Source organism: Siniperca chuatsi, linkage group LG4, assembly GCF_020085105.1.
Source record: "Siniperca chuatsi isolate FFG_IHB_CAS linkage group LG4, ASM2008510v1, whole genome shotgun sequence".
Classification (NCBI taxonomy): Eukaryota; Metazoa; Chordata; class Actinopteri; order Centrarchiformes; family Sinipercidae; genus Siniperca; species Siniperca chuatsi.
Genome location: NC_058045.1, coordinates 7,704,254 through 7,727,898, shown reverse-complemented (window position 1 = coordinate 7,727,898; position 23,645 = coordinate 7,704,254). Strand labels below are relative to the sequence as shown.

The 23,645-nt window shown below is 41.0% G+C and overlaps 1 protein-coding gene across 2 annotated transcripts in view; it reads left to right on the top strand.

The window, feature by feature from the left end:
* LOC122874554 (PDZ domain-containing RING finger protein 4-like) overlaps positions 1 to 23,645 on the top strand; it is a 123,325-nt gene that overhangs the window by 2,333 nt on the left and 97,347 nt on the right. The window contains exon 3 of one of the 2 annotated variants that reach the window (XM_044192577.1): positions 16,841 to 16,957. The exons of the other annotated variant lie outside the window; for it this stretch is intronic. Coding sequence (XP_044048512.1) covers positions 16,841 to 16,957 — 117 coding nt within the window. The remainder of the gene's footprint in view (positions 1 to 16,840; positions 16,958 to 23,645) is intronic. 2 annotated transcript variants of the gene reach the window in all.

Genomic DNA, 23,645 nt, shown 5'->3' with positions numbered 1-23,645 from the left:
TTGTAGTCCCCAGTCTGTGCAATATGTGATCACGTCAGAGTTTTATCACGGCCTCTGAATTCTGTGGAGAGATCCGTTCATGTCCCAAGATTTCAGCTTGTTTTGTCCATCCTGTGTGGCTTGAGAAATGTGCCCTTTGTCCTCTTCTTTGGGTCTCAGCTGATCTAATGTGACTCTCTGGGTAGTGACCTACCTTTTTGGAAAGTTTGGGGTCAGAACAGCTTATCACATTTCACCTGGAATCACTGCATCCCAACTGTAGTCCAGCCTTGCAAAGAAAGAATGGAAATTTTGAAAAGCCTACTCCAGCATAAAAAAAATATCTTTGGAGAAAAATCAGATGACATTTTCATTGATGTTGTGCTCTATATTAAATGCAAATTATGGAAATATAGTGTATTTATACAAACAGTATATGAGTGAGCATCTTCTAGAGTTGCTCTTTGCAATGCCATGAGCCCTATATGGGCACTTGGCACATGTGCCAAGCTATGCTTGAAAATGAAAAATACTAGAGAACAAAACTCTCTCTCACTTTCGGTGTTAACAGCTTGGATTAAATGTTAATTATTGCTTGTTTGCCTCTGTGCTTTTGCATAATGTGGGCATAATGGGCTGAACTATATGGACACGATTTCTAACTGCTCCTGAGTATTTCTTGTGGCAGGGAATAATTTATTAAACATCCCCATGTGGCTGCCAAATCTAACAATAGCTCTTGTTTTAGTAATCTCACAAGGTAGCCTAAAGGTTTGTGTTATTAACCCTCCAGCCAGAGACTCTGTATTGTGTTTGGGCTGCTGTAGAGGGTGGATGGGTTTAATGGTGGTAATGGTCACATAAAGTATCTCTCTAATTGCCTACAGCATGCTGTGAGTGCAACAGACTCACTTTTGATTAATGTGGAAAACTGTTCACTCTCCTCTGCCAGTGCTGGGCAGCAACGCAGCATCTATTTTCAGCTCTCTGTTTTTTTTCCCTCGTCTAAAAACTCCACTTTAATGCATCTTTAATAGTTTTCTCACTGTTTGTTTTCCAAATGGATTTTCCAATACTTGACAGAGCTGGGTTGCAGTTCATCAAACAAAGTTTTACAGTTTAGTGGAACTCCACTTTGTTGGAAAAGTGATGGGCTTTCTGTCTGCGTGGACAATAGAGTCGGATGACAAGTAAACATCTCTGTAGCAGTTATGGATCGTCACATTCATGGTCCCTTTGTGTGGTTGGAAAGCAAGCCTAATTGACCCTTTGCTAAACCCCTTTAGTTACTGCTACGCCTGTTAAGTTTTCCATTCTAGCATGGCACAAATGCGAAAATGGAAATGTCATTTTTTTTCAACAATGGTTCCCTGATTTCAGACAGAGACAGACAAAAGCAGGCTTCTCATTACTAGCCGGGGACAATCCATTTTGCTGATGTTCTGACAGTTTGCTGTCAGACTAGTCTGATGAGCTAAGCCTCTCACTCCTAATGACCTAAAATGGCTAAAATCACAGCTATCGCTAGCAGTTGTGAGTTGGTTGAAAACGAAAGTCTCCAACTGACTAGTGTTAAAACAAGCACACTGTAAAAGGGGTTTTGAATAAGCACTTGATGGCTACATACATGATATAATGCAAAAAGACTGAGGCTAAAGCTGCATGTCCCAGGCAAAAAGTCAGCAGCCTCACAAAGTAATGAAGAAGAACACATGTAAATGTATTACAGGGGGGCTAATTAGCCCTCATATTAAGGTTCAGTGTGATAAGGAAATAGACTATTTTGTTCTAACGTAACTCTGTTTTGGATGCTCACTATAGAAAAACATGCAAGCAATTGGTTTGCTTAATTGTTCCCATTTTCAAATAGTATGTTTCACTTTTATTAGGTTTTGGGGATGTGGATTAACTCTGCTAATGAGTTTGGCTGGGTTTGCTGAATAAAGAGAAGGACAGAGCTGCTAATGTTACCCTAAACTCTGATAAACTCTGATAAACTAAATAAAGACACCACCCTCCAAGCTGTTTACATGCCGAGTATCGGTCTTACTACAGCCTAATGTAGACCGCTTCAGTGTGTGTAGAAATTCAAAGCTTGACAGGCCTGCCGTGCCAAGTTACGGTTGCTAAGCTATGATTGGACAATCACTGTTCAGGAGACGGGTTTAGTGAACCGTCAATCGCTGCGCTGGTCGGCTTAATTAATTGACACCTTGCCTAATGGTTTAACATTGTCCCAGTGGTTTGTGGACAATGACATTATTGTTAAAAACATAAACAAAGAAGCCTTTGAGTCTATTGTTGAAGTGGCTCCAGTTTCACAGATGCCAGTTGTTCTTTATTGTCAATGATCCTGATGGCTGCTGTAAAAAAACAGCTTGCAGTTCAGTATTGTGTGTGAAAAGAGAGAAATACAGAGAAAACAGAGACAGAAAACTGCTGCGACTGACGTTAAGACTGATTTAATGCAAGTCACACCATATTTTTCTATGTACCTCAGAGATGTACTGATCTAGATCCAGCTGATTGTCTGCTCACTGGCCTGACTGTGAATGCAGTCGGTGGCTGTGGGTGAGTCAGTCAGTTCTGCTATGTTGAAAAGGGATAATGGAAGCAAGAAACGGCATTGAAACAGCAACGGGATTAGTCACTATTGCAAAAACATACCGTCGTCTTCAGTTGCCCATGTAATTTGCTCGAATGTTTGTTTAAAACCAGATGAATACACAAATGACGCCGCAGTTGAGATAAAACAGTCCCACGCCTCCTCTTGTCTGCAGCTAAGATCCCCCAAATCCACACTTGAACCTGGGGTCAGCTAAAAAGTTTGGAAACTGAAGAAATATTTTCATGTAATTCACAATGGATAGTTCTTTTCATCATGCATTACTGAAGCTGTTGAAAGTGTCTACTGCACAGGAGAGTGAAAATCTATTTTGTTGACCCAGACTGTGCCTGCGACACTTCACCGAAGGGTTTACTGACAGAAACAATGAGGCATTTTCACCTGTCTGAGAGTGAGAGTACAGTAGCTCCAGCTAATTCATCTTTTTGTTCAGATCAAGAGAAAAGAAAGGGGGAGGGAAGGACTGGAAAGGAGAGAGTGGTGAGTACACAACTCGAGTATCGGTCTCATCAAAATCCAATCTTGCGTGACAGGCTGGGACGAAAGCGGGCCAGTTTGTTTGCTTCCATAAGAGAAAGATGATAAGAAAAGATTGCTTGGCGACAAGCGAAAAGATTTATGACCTCTGCATTTATGTCAGTTGATTTGATTTTTCTTGCCTAGACTGAGCCCCAAAATAAAGTGATGACACGTGAATATATGTTGCTGCAAACAAAGGCAGATGTCTAATGGTCAAATCAGTTGGGCACACAGTTGTACACATCTTTTTACTGCTTGTCTAGACAGCTTTACAGCCTCTTTGTACTCTAATTCCCCAAAGCACTTTGTTACAAATTGTCTGTTTGCTGTCTGTTTCCCTCACAGCTGAAAGATTGAGAAAATGGGATTGGTAAATATGGAAATTGAGTCGATCAAACAGTCCCTTTCAACTTCTGCTTGTCAGGGTGCAAATATGTGGTTGTCATGCTCTGTGTGCTTTAGCCCTCTCGAGGTGTTTTCTGTACCTGTTCTGCTCTGTTTGGGACATCATTTGCCCAGAATTTATATGGCAGCTATTTATCCTACGCCTGTGAGAGAGGGACCGCCCTGCTCACCATTTCCTATTTCCTCTCCAATTCACACACACACACACACACACACACACACACACACAAACCAAGCTGCTAAAACAAACTTCAGCTTGCATTAATTTAGATTTATTATTTAAGATAAATTTCATTTAGATAAGCACATAATTATTCAATGCCTCTTTAGCAGCATTTAGACCTCTTGCTTAACGTCTTTCTCCTGCTTATCTCCGTGCATATTTATAGGAATTTCATCGGAGGAATTTGCAATATTTTCATAGTTGTTGGTTTGGCAAACAAGATGTTTTTCCAAAGCTCTTGGCAAGTGCCTGTGTTAGTTAATAAGGCAGATATTGAGATTAGGATATTCCAGATTCCGAAGTTGTGGATTTGGACCAACCAAGAGCAGTGGCTGTGGAGTAAATCATGTACCTTTTGTGGGTTTTGTCCATAGCTGTATATGTCTGTTTGTGTGTGTTTGCATGTATTTACTTAAGCAGTCCACGTCTGTTGTTTTTAAGCAGGAGGTGTGAAAAAGAAAACTGTTCAGCTAAAGACCACCACGCTCGTAAAGGGGAGCACTGAGGGTAAATTTGTCCCTACCTGCTGAAAGGCCCCTTTTGAATGTTGATGGGATGTTGGTTAGGTTGGTCTGCAGGATGCAGGAGAGTAAATCATAGTGACCTGAACTCAGATGAACTGTTTGGATTTTCATACTTTGATGACAAATGATGTTCCTAATTAGATGCATTCATTGAAAACATGTGCAAAGTTAAATATGCAGCCAGCAGTCTAATACAGCAGTAAATACTTTGTTCATGAAGGTAATAATAATAACGGTCAGTTTTTGTTTTAGTGTTTCTTATATTTACTCTTATGTCATTTATATAAATGGGGTGGACAAAATATTAGAAGTCAGTATAACAAACACAGAGTGAAGTTTATCCTTTTTTTACTCTGAGGTACAGATCTTCATTTATCATAATTGTTTTGCTTTAAAATATGTGGGGAATGCAATTTATTGGTGTACAATAAAGCTGAGACAATTAATCGATTAGTCGATCAACAGAATGTCTAATCAGTTAATCATTTAATTTTTCCCATCGATTAATAAACTTGTGACAACGCCGGTGTTTCTGATTACACCGGATATTTTACAAGAAAAGATATTCTTCAATGACGCTCAGTATCTGTAGCGCTGCGAGGCCCATTTTGGCAGCCTCACTCTTGTGAACACAAGTGGTTTGTGTTTTTTAATGATTTCATTTACTTACTTATGCCAAGCAAATGAAGCAGCATTCGAAACATCCATTCTGAGGAAAAGTTGCAGTGCATGCAGAGGTCAAGCTCATGTAATAGGCTAGGCTATGTAGTTAAGCAAGCTTTCATTTCCTGCAGGCGTTGTGGATGCAGCACATGCTGGCCAAGTTTAACAGGCTGGCTTTGTAATGTTTCTTTGCAAATACGTCCCAAATAAAAGACACAGTCAGAAGTGTGAATGATGAATGAAAGGGTGTTTTGCTGCCTTTTCATCTCTACTAGTTAATGTTAGCTAGCCGCAGACTGCCACTCAAAGGCTACCGGCAGCTACCAGCAACTTTTAGGGTGGAATGTTACAGCTAAGAGCTAAGTATTTTACAAATTAGGTTTTTTTATTTGAGCGTGGGCGCTGATAAGCAAAAATTAAAATAAATGGGTTTTATTTCTACTTAAAAAAAAAAGAAGCAAAAACGACGGTGGGGTTGGTGGGCAAGTAATGTAATCGGTGTGTGCTCTAACACCCGTAACGACTACTGCGGCAAGCCTGCTTCTGTTGTGAGGATTCTTTGCTTTTCTGTGTTTTATACGTTTTAATACTTTTTGGACTGTTGGTCGGATAAAACAAGCAGGTTGAAGACTTCACCTCGGGCTGTGGGTAATTGTGATTGCCGTGTTTCAAATTTTATAGACAATTATCGATTAATTGAGAAAATAATCAGAAGATAAGTCGATAATGAAAATAGTTAATTGCGGCCCTTACATACATTACACTCCTAGTCTTAAATAGCAGTGACTGTATTTCGACTTTTGTGCAGTTTTAGTATGTGTTTGCATCTTACAGACTTTATTTGTGTCCTGTTTTTACACATGCTTGCTTCTGAGTAGGTTTGTGACAATATGGTTCCTGTATCGACTTTCTCCCCAATTTGACGCTTACTATACTGTTTTTTCCAGGGACAAGGTTTGAGCAGATATACACAGTGGGTACGGAAAGTATTCAGACCCCTTTAAATTTTTCACTCTGTTTCATTGCAGCTATTTGCTAAAATCAAAAAAGTTCGTTTTATTTCTCATTAATGTACACTCAGCACCCCATCTTGACAGAAAAAAAAAAAAAGTAGGAATTTATGCAAATTTATTAAAAAAGACAAACTGAAATATCACATGGTATTCAGACCCTTTGCTCAGTATTGAGTAGAAGCACCTTTTTGAGCTAGTACAGCCATGAGTCTTCTTGGGAATGATGCAACAAGTTTTTCACACTTGGATTTGGGTCCTCTGCCATTCTTCCTTGCAGATCCTTTCCAGTTCCGTCAGGTTGGATGGGTAATGTTGGTGGACAGCCATTTTCAGTCTCTCCAGAGATGCTCAATTGGGTTTAGGTCAGGGCTCTGGCTGGGCCAGTCAAGAATGGTCACAGAGTTGTTCCGAAGCCACTCCTTTGTTATTTTAGCTGTGTGCTTAGGGTCATTGTCTTGTTGGAAGGTGAACCTTTGGCCCAATCTGAGGTCCTAAGCACTCTGGAAGAGGTTTTCTTCCAGGATATCTCTGTACTTGGTGGCATTCATCTTTCCTTCAATTGCAACCAGTCGTCCTGTCGCTGCAGCTGAAAAACACCCCCATAGCATGATGCTGCCACCACCATGTTTCACTGTTGGGATTGTATTGGGCAGGTGATGAGCAGTGCCTGGTTTTCTCCACACATACCGCTTAGAATTAACGCCAAAAAGTTCATTCTTGGTCTCATCAGACCAAATGATCTTATTTCTCATAGTCTGGGAGTCCTTCATGTGTTTTTTGGCAAACTCTATGCCGCTTTCATGTCTTGCACTGAGCAGAGTCTTCCGTCTGGCCACTCTGCCATAAAGCCTCAATTGGTGGAGGGCTGCAGCGGTAGTTGACTTTCTGGAACTTTCTCCCATCTCCCTACTGCATCTCTGGAGCTCAGCCACAGGGTTCTTCTTTACCTCTCTCACCAAGGCTCTTCTCCCACGATTGCTCAGTTTGGCTGGACGGCCAGGTCTAGGAAGAGTTCTGTTCGTCCCAAACTTCTTCCATTTAAGGATTATGGAGGCCACTGTGCTCTTAGGAACCTTGAGTGCTGCAGAAATTCTTTTGTAACCTTGGCCAGATCTGTGCCTTGCCACAACTCTGTCTCTGAGCTCCTTGGGCAGTTCCTTTGACCTCATGATTCTCATTTGCTCTCACATGCACTGTAAGCTGTAAGGTCTTATATAGACAGACAGGTGTGTGCCTTTCCTAATCAAGTCCAATCAGTTTAATTAAACACAGCTGGACTTCAATGAAGGAGTAGAACCATCTCAAGGAGGATCAGAAGAAATGGACAACATGTGAGGTAAATATGAGTGTCACAGCAAAGGGTCTGAATACTTTTGACCATTTGATATTTCAGTTTTTCTTTTTTAATAAATTTACAAAAATTTCTAAATTTCTGTTTTTTTCTGTCAAGATGGGGTGCTGAGTGTACTGCAGGAAACACTCTGTGACTGGAGTGATTTATCATTACAGTTACCCAGGAGGAGAACGCTTGGCTTTATTCACACCTTAATGACTGCAGCCCGTCGGCCTCTGCTGCTTTACTGTGAACTGAAGTGAGTGCTTCGAGTGAAGGATTCAGCAGCCAAACATCTGGAAAAGAGCCTAGTGTCAAAGAAGCTGTAAACTAGGAGGCTGAATAGAAACTGATGAACTTTCCAGGTCACTTCCTAGTGTGGTATTCTAAGGTATCTCACTGTGTACATGTAACTGCTTATTTATACTCATGCACAGACATATATTCATACATGTATGTACAGACAGAAATTTGTTACACACACATACATACACACAGCTGGCACAGATGATATATACCCTCTACAACACTTATAACTGATGTCACGGAGAGCTCCACTGTACACAAGAGCTCTCATGCAACCAAATGCTCTCTTCTGTCTCTTAGTGTGATGAGAAAAAGGCTTGTTGTGAAGTTGATTCACCAACTAAATATCCGTGGTCAAATCTAAATTCAGTCGCCCCCTCTGTTCCCATCTTTACCACCACCGGGTGGTTTGGTTAGTCAGTGACCTGGTGTCTTTTGAACTCACACAGACCCACTGATTTCCTCTAGTCTTGATAAACATGTGGCTTAACCTACAGCTGTTACAGGGAGATTACAGTGAAAGCCTTGAGTCAGCATGTAACCACGTGTACACAACCAGCTGCATATGTGCATACACACGCACACAAGCATCCTTGTACTTCTGTGTTTTGTGAGGGCCGTCATTGACATAATGCATTCCCTAGCCCCTTACCCTAATCTTAACCATCACAACTAAATGCCTAACCTTAACCTAAACCCTCACCCTAACCATAACCTAATTCTAACCTAACCCTTAAAACCAAGTCTTAACCTTCAAACAGCTAGAGTAAATATGAGAAGGACCAGGTCTCTTTAAAGCTCCTCTATGGAGATATTTTATGTAATTGCAGCATGTTCTGAATTATTGTGATGGCATAAGTGTTTGTTTGTAGAAACATTACACAATCCTTGTGAAAATGTAAGTGCAAATGAAATGTAAATGAACACTAGTTACTGGTTCTCTTGAACAAATACAACATATATATATTATTACAATAATATTTACTCATATTATTTTTAATTTACAGATGCAGTAAAGAGTAGTAAAAGTAATCAAACCAGCATTATAAAAACATGCGTCTCATATTTTAGCTCTTACTCTTTCCTCCTTACTCTTTCCTCCTCCTGAAACTTGCGAAGTCAATACGTAGTTTCACCTCTTGGTACGTCAGTCTGTGCACTTGTCCACTTATGAAACAAAGCTTTGATTTGAATCACAGATTTTCATTAGTCGTGGTCATTACAGTGGTGGAGGAAGTGCTCAGATCTTTTGCTTAAGTAAAAGTAGCAATACCACAGTGTAGAAATACTGTTACAAGTAAAAGTGTACAAAAAGTACTCATTATGCAGAATGTCCCATTTCAGAATATGTAATGTATATTATATTATGAAATTATAATTATCTGATGCATTAATATGTACATTATTTTAATGATTCAGAGTAAATGTACTTAGTTACTTTCCACCGCTGGGCCACCATCAAACAACTTGGAGCAGCAGCAAGCACAGAGCTGTTTATTGTCAGTTAAGCCTGAACCCATAAAAAAACTGGGGCTCACACTGTTGAATCCATTACAGATAATCTGCAGAGTTTAAAATGCCTCTGTGGATCATGTTGAGCTACACATCATGGCCTTCGTCAGAGAAGACCGTGACATTACCTCTGGCCTTTCAGTGGACGTGCAGCATCATCAAAGCACCATGTCTGCAGACTGTATTTACTGCACATTCATCTGCAAACTGAATTAAGGCTGCCTCTGCTTTTGTTGACAGGAGGATTAGGGCTTAATTACATCTGGGCAGAGGCTGCCGTATAGTCAGAGAAACAACTGTACAGTGGGAGACCAGCGCGGTACATTAGGGAGGTGTTGAGGAGAGGGATAAGCCTGTGTAATATGCCAGGTGCGTCCAGGGTATTAGCAAACACTGGCACGGCACTGTGCGCCTGCCAAGACAAGGGATCAAAACAAGCCCACCCCTTTGAATCCTCGCTCTCATTTCATCTTGAAGGCCAACACTCGCCTGTGTCGGGCATTGTTGAGTGGAAGAAAGCAGTAGAACGTTTTGTCTTAAAAATCCGCACACAGCATACAAAGCACATGCACAAACACGGACACAATACACACACACAGGAAGATCACTTCAGTTACCTCTAGTGGTAGCTAGCCATGCAGATAGTTTTGGTTTTCTTTGTCTAGATTTGAAGATAGCCACCTTTTTTGAGATTTCTGCCTTCATCCCAATACAAAGGAGGAATTTTGTTTGTGGTCCACGTAGCAAATTACATAAAAAATACTTCTCTTCAGACTGTAAACAGCTTTCACTGGGACAGTTTTCATAAAAACTGGGTGAACCAACCCATTACGAGTTTGCAGCTTTTTCTGAGTCATTTATGAACAAAGACTAAGAGTCTACAGCCATGCTAGCGGCTCTTTGAGGCTGTACTAAATGATAACACTCATATACTATCATGATCACAGTGATAATGCTAACAAGCGGATGTTTAACTGGTATAATGTTTACCATGTTTGCCATCTTAGTTTAGCGTATTAGCATGGTAACATTTGCTAATTGGCGATAAACACAAAGTACAGCTGAGGCTGTAGTTTAGCAGGCATTTAGTCAAACCAAAGTATTGGACAGATTAAAACTTTGACCTGATGGTTGAAGATGAAAAGTTAAAGGAAGGGTCATCACAGTAACATTACATTTCATCCTGAGGGGAACGTGACTGTGTGTACAAAATTTGATGGCAATCCATTCAAAAGTTGTTCCCAATCCCACATGTGAACCTCATGGTGGCGATAGATGAAAAGTCAGGAAATCACCCAGGTCGGCGGGCACCATGAATGCAGAATTTCACGACAATCCAGCCAGTAGAACCAAAATGACCGACCTATGCCTAGAGCCACGCTGCAAGCATGGCTAAGCATTTTGAAATAAAGGGATAATGAAGATAATTGAAATATTTCCATTGCACTCTGGACAAAGTGGAATTCCCACCCATGTAGATGGCTATTGCACATTTTACCACCTGTCTTGCTTGTCTTCACAAAATAGTTTTTTGTTCAGCCCTTGAGCAGCCAAAATAACAATTACTGCTCCTCAATTTATACCTCCATTTAAAAACACAGGCTTCCTCTTCCAGAAACGTTACCCCCATGAATATTAATTTGTTCTGTTACTTCTGGCTCAATAACTTTCTCATCCCATTATTCCATAATAATATTATTTGAACAATAGTAACAGAGAAAGCTCTGCGAGCAACATCAGATCTCAAGTTACCTCATCACAGTAAATGAGTGGGTTTCTTCCTGTAATAGCGAGAGAGGGGTGTTTGCCCAATGTAGCGTGACCTCTTAGGAACTAGTTACTGATGGGCTCAGCGTATTATTTTTGCAGCCAGATAGAGCTGCCTAATTCTATTCCAGTCATCGCCTTCATGTTATTGCTGGAATTGAGAAAGGAAGCTCTGATGGATGTGTTTTTAATTAGCTAAATGGGCTTGCAGAGAAATTGAGTATGAATATTCATTGTGATTGCTGTTGTCCTACAGATAGAGCTGAGTTTTAATCATAATAGTTTCATAAATGGAAAGTAATAGTTTCAAATAGACTTAATAAATGTTCTTTTTCCAGTAATGCAGATAATTGAAATCTAAGCATTATGTAGTCATTTAATAGCCATTGACTACATAATGTACAGTATTATAGTCTCTAAGATCATAATGTGGGCTTATTGATAGCACTATTCACTTACAGGCAGAGCTGTTTATAAGTCTTTTGGGGCAAGTCAAGTCTCAAATGTTCTCATTGTCTCAATTAGATTCTCAAGTCCATAAAGAAAAGCCTCAAGTCAGGTCAAGTTTTCATGAGGAGATCACAAGTCAAATACAGGTCTTTCAGGTCCCCGAATGCTGACCATTAAAATGACATTTGGCACTTGAACATTCTCCTCTCAAAGCTGTGTTATGTGTTTTTTGCAAAACTGTCCTTTCAAGGCATATGCCCTAATAATTACCCATCATGGAAATCATGGCACATTTGAACATCCGCAATTCAATGGCAACTGAGAAAACTCAAGCTGCTGATGAGGACTGTGTGATGCTATTAAAAGCTCCAGAGCAAGTGGACCTTGAGTTGAAATAGTTTCGTCAGCTAGCTGCCATATTTGCCTCATCATTTGTTTTATCACTTTGGGAGTTTATCAGGTTGAACACCGACGCTTGAATATTTTTGCTTTCAAGTCTCAAGTAAGTCAGGTCTCACAGCAGCCAAATCCGAGTCGAGGCATTTTTGTGACTGAAGTCTGGCTCGATTTCAAGCCTCGAGTATACGGTCCTGCTCGCAGATAGAAAATATAATATGCTTAATAGTCATATACCACTTAGTAGAAGCTCATTGTCAGGCTTCCTGCAACATGCTGCCCCACCAAGTCAAAGTTTCATCACAGTTCCAATAACTGTTAAACCCTGTTTTCTTGTAAACAAACTTATTACATTGTGTTAATTTACCTAAACAAGTCTAACAACATCTACATCCATACTTGCTAACTTCTTCTTCCTTAACTTTGCTAGCGTATTGCTTCATTTCTTGGCGCATAACTGCCACCAGCTGTTATGTGGAATAGAAAGAAACCTTCAGCAGGAATGTGTCTTGTATTGCTACATGCTTGTGCACATGCATGAAATACAAACAAAACGGGGATCCACTTGTAAAAACATTGCTCCAATTTTTAAGTGAGTGCAAAGACTGAACTAATACATCGACCATTTTCATTATTAAAAAGGTTGTTTGTTTTTTTAAACCGGAAATTGCTGTGACTCTGGTTTCACACCACTTTTGGTGATTGAGCTACTTGCAAAGAGGCTTTTGCAAATGCTTTAAGAGAAACTATTGTTAGTGTTTTCCCTCAAAGGGAGGATCACTGAAAAATCACATGCGTCTTTATCAGTAAAGGAGCCCGCCATGAGAGTGTGGCAGCCTGGATATGTGTGTATGAATTTGAATTTGCAGTGTGTTTTCACAGGGAAGCCCACATACGTCAGTGTTTCTCTGCTTCATTTCCTGCTAATGTTCACCATGTAGAGCAGGAGGCATATAGCAATCTGTGTGTGTGTGTGTGTGTGTGTGTTTGTGTAACTACCACCGACAGTGAGCCAGATCTGTTGGACCACAGTACAGCTGGTGATGTTGAGTCAGCACGTTGAGGTCACAGCACTGGTGTTGGTACCAGACCTCCATCTAGTTGTGCCAACAGAGAGAAACGCCAATCTCTCACTACATCAGATTCTATCTCGGCGCTCCAGATTGGATTTGGCTTCGCTGCAGCCTCCCCACATTCAGAACACATTGTTTTTTGCACGTCATGTGTTTCTCATTAAGTGGTGTTTGTTTGGCAGATTAGACAGAAACAGAGTAAAACAAGTGTGGTGGTGGATATTTCTCCTGTTCACTGACTTGGGATCTGTATCTACTACCCAAATTGGAGTGGTACGCCAGCTGAATGCATATGGGAAGTGTAACAGCGGTATCTCACCAGCAGATGGCAGAAAGTACACGTGTGCAGTCTCATATTTATTTGCAGCCTGCTACAGATGTTGGCATGGCTGTTGATTTGTAGTTATTAAACTAATTAGGATGGATGGGAATAAATTGCTTCATGAGAACTTGTTTAGATGTTTGGTGCACATCTGCCAGCTGTGTGTGTTTGATTCTCATAGATGTGTTTTTGCTCTTTTGCTTTATCTGTGGTCCTCAGTGACAACGTATTTACAAAGTGTTCCTTATTTTGGGTTTTTATATTGTAAAAAGTAATCAAGGAATTTACGAGTTAATTTTGAATATTAAAAATGATTGAAATCCCATTAAAGTATTTAATTATACAGAAATTTAATCATCTTCATTCTGCAGGAAACAACATTTACAGGCATGAAGACATAAAAATCTGTTGTGTTTAAACTAATCTGCTCGTCAAAGGGACCCATGTATTCGGTGAGAGTTGGTAAAAATTGGAAATGAAAACAGTACATATACTTTAAATTAACCTGCGTCTGTTTGTGAAATGTACTCTTTTGAGTACTGAATTGTGTGTCTTGGCTCTTGGTTTCCTCTGTATAGGAAACCTCTTCTTGACAACTGCATAGAAGAGCACCATCTCTCCAATACTTGAAAGGATTTGGTGTTGATGTGCTGCTCTCCTCTTCCTCATCTTTCGTCTTCTCTCCCGGTGTGACTCATCTAAGCTATGCACTCTGCCTCTGTTATGTGCATTTGTATGAAGTGGATCATATAGCGCTCACATAACAGCATGCCGAGCTTTTCATGCTATATATTTCAAAGAAAGTGGGTGTATATGTGGTCTTGTATGGCTTGGATCAACACAAATAACTGTTGTGAGAAACTCTGCACAAAACTACAGAATAGATCATTGATAGAAAACACTTTGGAGTGTTGATTTCTAGTTGTTTAACAGCTTCCACCGGCCAGATTGACCCACTGGGAGAACCGAGACAAACTCGTCTGTTGTTCTTCCCATTAGCCTGCACCAGTTGTTGATTAAGTTTCAATAGACTCTCACTAGTTGGTTTCCTCCGCTTAGCCGCCTAATAAATGCCAGGGATGATTTGGCTGCGATTGTCGTCCCTCATCACTGCAAATGACCGCTGAGTGCTGCTGCACTGTGAAATCAATAGCCTTGGACTATCGGAGCCTCGAACACTTGCAGATTACTGATGAGAGTGATTTGAGGTGTTTAGCTGTGAATGTGTGTGTTTTGGCTGTGTCTTTGTGGCAGAGAGAGTAAAAGAGAGGGACATGAAGAAAGACAAAGATAATGATTGTGTGTGTGCAAGAAAGAGCTTGAAACGAAAGAAGAGAAAATGAGAAATAATGATTGTATGTATATTTCTGCTTGCTTTTTGTTTACATGCACAATTGTTTCCTCCACGAAAATGCTTTGGCTTCTCTTTGAAAATCTCCTTCTATACAAATGACAGAAAATTCCTCTTCCAGACAGAGTGAGGGCTAAAATTGATGTCAGCTAGCAGTCTGTGGCTAATCAAAGTGAGTAGTTGGCCCCCTGTTGCAGACAGAAGCTTCACTCCTTATTGTTTTTAGGGCTGTGTAATTGGCTTGAGCTGATACACGCATGGAAAGAATGGAGAGACAATGCTTTTTTTGTCCATAATTCAGTGTTGTTTTGTGGTACATAAAATTCACCGGGCCAGAAGCAGATGAGGATGTCAGTGGAGAGAATAAGACTTTTTATTTCTTGCCCTCATTCAGTGCATGATATTGAGCGATTCTATAATTTGCTATTCCCTTTGTCTTGAGTCAGCTGCCTGTGGATGGAGAACTTGCAGTGCCTTGCGAGGCAGAGGCTGCGTGATTCATCATTTTGGTAGCATACTCAATAGAATTTTTATTCCAGTTTCAACCTCTTTCTCTTTTTTTTCTGCATTACGAAGCATCTATGTTATTTCAAAGATCTTTCCATCTTATCAATGTGTATGTTTGTACACAACAAAAGGCCATAAATCAGACCTGCATGTGCACTCTGCATAATGTATCTCATGTTTGGATGAGGAAATGTGGGTGATCTTATGAATAATACAAGCTGCTCAGTCTTCGATGCCAGTGCAGATAATAATAAAGCAGGCTTCTATCAACATGGGCCAACCAGGAGAGCCAGAGAGCCTGGTACATTAGCTGTGGATGGCTGGTGATAAATCAGGCATTCACAGAGAGGATTGCTTGGCACAGGGAGCTCCCTCCGGAGGCCTCCCGGAGCTGTGCCATACGGTGAGACAAGGCATTCAGAATGCCCTCCTTACCCGGTACCACAGGTCTCCAGGGTGGCTTTTAATCGCCACAAATGGGTGGCGATAACAACTGCCTGTATTTCACGAGCTGTCCGATAGTTACGGCCTCCTGTAGCTTTTACGACAAGGAGATGTCAGGTTCCTGGCATAATTGGCTCTTCTATGGGGATTTTATGAGTCTGTTTACTCTGTGAGGAGTACTTGTCTCTGGGATGCGATGCTCTCCTAAGGGCCCGTTGGGTTGGCTAGTTGATATACTTTCAGCTTGTGTCTGCGTAGGGGGAGGGTGTCTGATGATCAGATACTGTATCGCGTACTGATTGATATGCCTAGGGCCAAAGCCTGCGGTAGTTGGAGTTATCTGAGTCCAAATCTGACCATCTTCATTCACACGCTCAGAGTGGGGGACAATAGAGTGGGAGACTCGCCTCTGTCATGGGCTGATGGATGACTGCTGTCTGGGCCAATCCAGGGCTATTTTTCATACATTTCCATACAGAAGTAGCGGGTGGGGGAGGGGTTTGCCTCACTGCCGTGGAGTGAAGCATCCTAGTAGAGTGAGTGAAGTGTAAGTAACCTCTTTTCTTGTCTTTAACCAGGCAAGCTTGTAGTTTATCCTACCAGCACATGTTTCTGTCACAATGCAAAAATCCTACAACCCACGGCAATGTACACACACCTCTCGGTGTGTAATAATTTATACACTCAGTGTTGACCTGCTGCGCACGGAAACATCATCAGCAGATGAGAAAACATTAAACATAATCTACGTCTGTGGAGAAAATTGCGATGCATCTTTCAACCCAACGAGCCGTGGCAGAATTAGCTTTGTGTTCTGATTTGCGTTTCCCGTTTGATGTTTAAGTATGATGATGTGATAAGAGCTCGTCTTCAAATGTAGGTTTAGGATTGTGGCGTATGTCCAACACATTGAGTCTCAGGAGTAAGCCAAGTTATTATCTCATATGTCCTTTAATCTCCTGTCTTACTGTCAGAATGAGTGTTCCGGCTCGGGATGAAGCACCAGGGCCCACAGCCAGTCACAGTTTCAAAAGCTGAATAGTATAACCTTTGTGAAGGGAGAATTTATTGCAGTAATGTTGTATTAGACTGTTAGTTTTAGCTAGTTGGTAGTTGCATCTTTCAGTGGCTGTTACTATCAAATTGTGTACATGTGCATAAGTAAAGAGGGTAGTTTATTCAATACCAATTTACAGTCTTTTTCCTTAATTATTTTAACTTCATTGTTGTTTAGCCTCAGTGAGCCTTCACCATAACACGCCTCTGCACTCCCCTCTAATCTCCAGCATGGTAGTGCTTTGGTAACCGCACAGTCCCAGCACACCACATTCATTATTTATGATGATAAATATCCATGATGTTGGAAGAAAGGAGTGCATATGTGTGTTTGAGTGTATCTCTGTGTGTGTGTGTGTGTGTTTGTGTAGATGTGTGTATGTGTGTTTGGAGGTGACGGGGTGTTCTTGGCTTGTCAACTGCGATCACTGGAGACCCTGACTGATGCCACAGTGCAGACAGCAGAAAGACAGCACATTGTTCTACAGGTAGGCGTGCAACTCTGTGGGGGTGTGTGTGTGTGTGTGTGTGTGTGCCATAATAACAGTGGAAAAAATGAGCCAACAGCAGTCACCCTATTGTCTTCACATTTCCTCACACTCGTTCCCTGCATGACACCATCAAACTGATACACTCCCCTGTGCTTTGTAACACACAGTTGTCTATCAGTGACACATGCATGTGTATGTGTTTACCCTCGTGTGTGTACGTGTCTGATTGTGTCTCTGTGTGTGGTCACATGCTGTGCTGTGGCGCCGCTGCTGCACCTGTTTCATGTCTCTTAACACGCTCATCATTTCAGGAAGCCTTGTAGATCCCAGTGCCCCAGACATAAACACACACACACACACACACACATGTTGATGAATAATTAAGAAGGAATCTATGTAGATAAGAGGCCAGTGTACCTGAAGGAGCGTCTCACCCACAGCCTTCATGTCTAACACGCTTGGATTAAACGTTCTTTGTTTCCTCAGTCATACGTCGGGCTTCGCGTCTGTCAGTCGTGTTGAGGTTCAGTAAAAGTCACTCTTTTTTTATGCGCACACACACACACACACACACACACACACACACACACACACACACACACACACTGCACTCCATTACGGCACATTGCTTGACAGTCAAAGGACGTAAAATCTAAATCAATTAATTAGTCATAAATGACTACATACATTCAACAGTGGTATTTGGGGGAAGCAGTGCTATTTAAAGGGTTGGTTCACCCAAATTACTAAAAAGGGGTATTTAGCCATGCAGATAGTTCTGGTTTTATTTGTCTGGGTTTTGAGATATCCATTTCTTCTTCCACTCCAATGCACTTTCTACTTTCTATTGAACAACAGTGTTTCTGGGAAATAAGTTGCTGTTAAGTTTTTTAAATGTCATTTTCCAATGCTGCAAGCTTCACAAACAGAAATTTGTGTTGGGGTGGCGGCAGAAATCTTTTAAGATGGATATCTCAAAATCTTGACAAATAAATAATAATAATAATGTTAATAATAAACTTTTTTATAAAGCAATGAAGAAAACAACAATGAAGACAAAACTATCTGCATGGCTAGATACCATCTACAGGCAAGTCAGGAAATATGTTGTTGTAGTTTTGGATGAACCAATCCTTTAACTTTTCCATTTTTATTAAAACAAGTAGCTATTTCCCAAAATCCCATACCATAAAATGCATGCTTACAATAACTAATAAATGCAAAGCTGCTGTGCTGAGACAGCAAACATTTCAAAGGAAATATCTGTGTGTTTGCATATCTAGTTGTAGCATGTCGTCAGTGTGTAATTGAGGATGCTGTTATCATGGCAGTCAGAGCACTGAGAGCCATTAACAGGCCAGTCTTTTATGACATTCTGTATTATGGATGCCTTGTGCGTGCAGTTTCATCAGAGGCCATAAACATTGGCCCAGTCAGCAAACTCCACTCATTAAGAGACATTTAAATGTAATTATTTATTGATGCCTCTTATGATCTATTGTCCTGGCTGCACCAGTGTGGGTTTTTATTTTTTATGTTATGAGACCTGGTCGCTGAGATTGCCCAGGTTAACAGCTGTCTTAACTGTTGCAGAGCTAATTAACGTCTCCTTTTGGCAATCTTAGAAAGGGCGAAGGGAGACGATTGTCTAGGAAACAAAAATAGAAAACAACATTTTATTATTATTTTTTTTTAATGAACTTTGAGGTACTCTAACAAGCTGGAGTCTCTAATGGAAAAAACTTTACACTGGCTGTCCATGTTTTTGAAAAGGTTTGTACAGTTTATCTTTCTGACCTCCAGCAACACCACTAATCCAATGAAAGATGATGAAAGTCACTTGCCAATTATGGTATAATAAGTGTGAGAGCTAAGATTTAAATAATTTCTACAAACTAAGAATTGCTCAGTAGTTCATGAAGGGTTTAAGAAATAAACACACATTTGACTAGTGTAACTACATTCGTAATAAATAGATGATTTCATGGACCATGTAATGTTTTATTAGCCATTTTACGAGAGACTTTGATCGAGTGCCAATGAAACTCTCCCATTTGACATTTCCTACAGCCAGGATGATAAAGCCGTTGAACCGACACATTTTATGAAAGACATTTTTGCTCACTTAAGGTTTTATTAGACTACAGAAAGTCACAGACAGGCTCACATAGCCACGAAGGGCCGTGAACTGGAGCTGAGGAAAAGTCATTAAGAGTTCAGGAGCTATCGAGGGGATAAATTAGACCATTTTCTGAAAAGAAGAGCTCATAATCCCACAGAACCATCATACTCGCTGTCGTGCCAAACCGTACCCTTGACATTTCATCTGGCAGCAGCACTGTGTGTGGACATTCTTGCTGGAAGCGACATGTCTGCAGATAGCTCAGTGAGATTGATTTTTATGGTTACACTGTAGCTAATGATATGTATATGGTGTCATTCCTTGTGTAGTTTGAAGATTTTGCCCCAGTGGCTATCAGAACCTAAGTCAAATAATCAACATAGTCCAAACTAAAACAAGACTAAGAGTCTACAGCCATGTAAGCAGCTCTGTGAGGCTGTACTTAAGGACATTGTTGATTTGAGCTAAATGCTAACGTTGCAACCTAACACGCTCACAATGACGACATGCTGATGTTTAGCAGGTATAATGTTTATTTATCCATGTTGACCATTCTCGTATGGTGTGTTGGCATGCGAACATTTGCTAATTAGCACTAAACACGAAGTACAGCTGAGGCTGATGGGAATGTCATTAGTTTATGATAATACCTGCAAAAGTGTTTGGATATATAAAAAAATTGACCTGATGATGGTGCTAGATAAAAAGTTAAGGGAGTACCAATCAAATTTCATGGCGATCCATCCAATAGTTGTTGAGATATTTCACTTAAAACCACAAATGTCAACCTCATGGTAGCTTTAGAGGAAAGGTCAGGGAACTTTTGCCAACGTTATTAAGATACATTGTTGGTAGGCTTGGGCAGTGTCTATTTTTTTTCATACCTTCCTGACATTTCATCGGGCTGGCACACATCACCCAGATGAAACTATGAGGGGGGCACCACATATATATCGGCAATCGCCAGTTGGACTGAAAGTGGCTGGTTGGTTTTAACATATTGCCCAACCCTAACCTCAATACAGCATCTCTGTATCAGTTAAATAGGAGCGTTTGTATTTTTGACAGTTTTGAAAATCATACCTTGGGAATTTCCAAATACCCTGGTATACCGTAATACCTTGATACTGCCCAAGCCTAACATTTTGTGGCAATCTATCTGGAAGAACAGTAAAATCTTTGACCTGCGGTGGTGCTAGATGAAAAGTCAGGGGGCTACCAAAGTCACAAGGATACATCTACTAGGGACCATGGATATCTGTCTAAAATTTCATGGCAGTCCATAAAATAGCTGCTGAGATATTTCAGTCTGGACCAACATGATAGACCAGTTGACAGCTATAGTATAAACAACATGAATGAAAACAAAAGAGAAGACAAGATGAGAAAAATTGTGAATGAAGTGGGAGGTATTCCACACCAGCGGAAATTCCTATGTAGCTACTTAATTTCAGTATCGCCAGTGGTAGTTATGGTGTATTTCAGCCAGAGGCACTGGAAGTTGCTGAAAGCAGAAGCCTCCTGCTGTTCCTTAAGGTGCTGGAGGTTTAGATCAACAAAGGCCTGCTGGATCTAAAATTAGATAAGGTCCTCCAGGGAGATGCATGCAGTGCTCTCCATTCCCACTTCTAACAGTTTGCTTGTCTCCAGATGTATGACCACACAGTGTTATCACAGGAAGATCAAGCAAAGATAATCCGAAGCACAATAGGGGAGGTAGCATCTCAGGGTGTATAAATGCTCGGTAGTAGATGGTGGAATATGTTAAGCAAAGTGCATATTTCTGAGTCATGCATGAGGAGTGTTGCTCCTCAAGAAGATTTGGACACAGAAGCACCTACGATCTCATATCTCCCACACACTCCCTGCAGCTCCTTCTTGTGCAACTATATGTCATACTGGTCACCAACAGTAGCAAATCTATTTTTAGTCTCTTCTAGCTCACTATTACTGCACAGTCTCTATCAAGGTTAAATAAGCAATCAAATGAATCAGAAAGCTATCAAAAATGGGAGAAAAATACACTCAACCTGGTTGAAGACCTATCATTTTTCAAAAGAGCTCCACTTACACAGGCTATATATTACACAAACAATTTCTCACCTGACATTAAGCATGAATAGATGTGGGTTTGGGGCTCTCGTCAAGGATCAGAAGGGGTCCAGCTGATTATAGGCGGATCCAGAGGGATTGGCTTGCCTCAGCAGATAAAAGAGGTTGGCAATACAGCGACAGGCTCCATCCATCAGACACAGAGGTGGCACGTCAGCCACTTTTGCACAGCACTGCTGGCTGACGGATGGCCCCGCCACTGACATGAAGACATCTGAGGGGCTGTCATTACCAACGTTCCCCTGTAGCCAACTGGGGGGACAGTGGCTAATCAAAATCAATGGGAGCGGGTAGCCAGAGAGAAGCTGGGCAGACCGTCACTGAAGTTAACCTTGATATGCCAGGAAGTTACTTTAAAGTTTGTAGCCGCAGTTGTCTTTGCACACTGATGGGAGAGTGCTAGTACAGTAAATTTCCTTAACAGCCTGTCAATGCAAGCAAATCAAGACTGCAAAAATCCTAAGAGACCTTCTCCTTACACTGCTACAGAATTAAGTCAGTGGATAGATGCTGTTGTGCATGCTTAGCTGCATGGAAGCAAAATAATGGAAAATAATATGGATGTTATGTTAGAATTCTTTTTAATTAGGCAATCAGTGGTAGTGTGTGCCCATTTCCCATCTGTGGAGTGTGTGGATCATTACCTTACTGTGCCAGGTTTTGCAGGTCTGAATAGAGACATAGTCGTGCAAAATACCTCACGTGGGATAGTCTTAATGCACAGCCTAATTGAGATGGATATGTTTTTAATGACTGGTATCGTTTGGTTGCCGGCTCAAATGATATTATGCTGAGAGGGAGGAGAGCACGCAGCTAATAAGGATGCTGAGGCCGAAGGTTACTGTTAAAGCTCATATTTGTATTTCATTTGATTTCTGCGGCCGAGTCGGGCACCATTTTTTTCCCTTCTTTTTAATGGGGGTGGCAGTAATTGCGAGTCTAATGGAGGTTCACTCTCCCGCTAGTTAGCTCAGCAGCAGTGGCTTACTGCTCATTTATAGAGCTAAGGGAGGGCAAGGGTGTTCATAGTTAGAAAGCCATGACATTAGGAGCTAATTTTACTGTACGCTGTTTGACAGAGAGCTAAACCTTCTTGTTATTGACAGAAGTGGAAGCCCAGGAGTATTTCTCCTGCTTATTTGGGGGCATGCACACAGCTCCATTTGGATTAAAAGATAAACATAATTAATCCTCTTTGGTTCGATAAATTGCAATATTAATGTTGATAGTATCTCACCCAGTCCGAAGCCCCAACAATCCGTCGTCATTACTGAGTCCGAGCTGTTGTATGATCAATGTGTTGTGCAGAGCCGCTTGCAAAAACACCACAAAATAGGTTTTATTTATTTTTTTTTTTTTTTATGGGGCGCCATAATTGTGACCTGCAGAAAATGGTGGACCCACAACATGTGGCTGTGCTCTGACCGATGGACCAGAACGTCGGGAATGTCACAGGGCCTCATGTACCACAAGAGATATGGGAGTGTGACGGCTGCAGATCATTAGGATGCCACAGCTGGGAGAATAGCCTTCAGTCAAACATTTATCTCTGGTCGTAGGCACCACAGCTGAAAAGTCTTTGTTCGCCCTTAGTAACGCTGATGGAAGCCATTCCTTTTCCATGTCCTCTGAAATCAATGTAAAGAATGATTCTGTCAGCCTTTCATCTCCTTCCATGTGAGAAGAAAAAAGGACAACTCCGTTTCACCTTGCCATTTTTTTTTAAAATGATCCAATTTTCCTTAAAAACATTCCACCTTAGCCTCATTACATATGCACATATCTATCACTTCATTTCCGAGCCATCAGATCTTTCTCCTCTCTGTCACAAACTACCCTTCAATTAGCTCTGTTATCAGGAGTCTGGAGCTAAACCTGAGATAGCGACCAGACAGAGCTCGGCCATTATTTCACCAGACCTTGTTGCATTCGAGGATACTCCTCCTCTCTCTACTCTGGCAGAAGTGACACGAGGAAGCGTTAAATTTCATTTAAGACGGGATCGTATTATTTTGAAGTCCTTGGAGAAATAACACTTGTCTACAATGGAAATGTCATTGGCTTGCCCTTTATGTTTATGGATGGGAGGCCATGTTGTGAAGGTCTATAACAGGGATACTGTCACTTGGAGTTATTAGATGTAAGAGACTGCAAATAACAAGTGCATTGTCCTCTGGAGGCGACACAGGAAATATGCACTGTTATTTAATTTGAATGGTACTTTAGAAATATCTTTGAAAGATGTGCTTTGACTGAAATCAATACAGGATGTATCCAAAGTGTAATTGCCTTCTGTATATATCATTGTGTCACTACATGTACAAGACTTTGCTGCTCGTCTTTAAAGTTGTATAAGATTTAGTGAGTTCGTATTGCACTCCCTTCTCCACTGTAATGGAAAATATGCTTTGACTAAAAGTACTCTTCCACTGTTGCTCTTCAAACATTGCA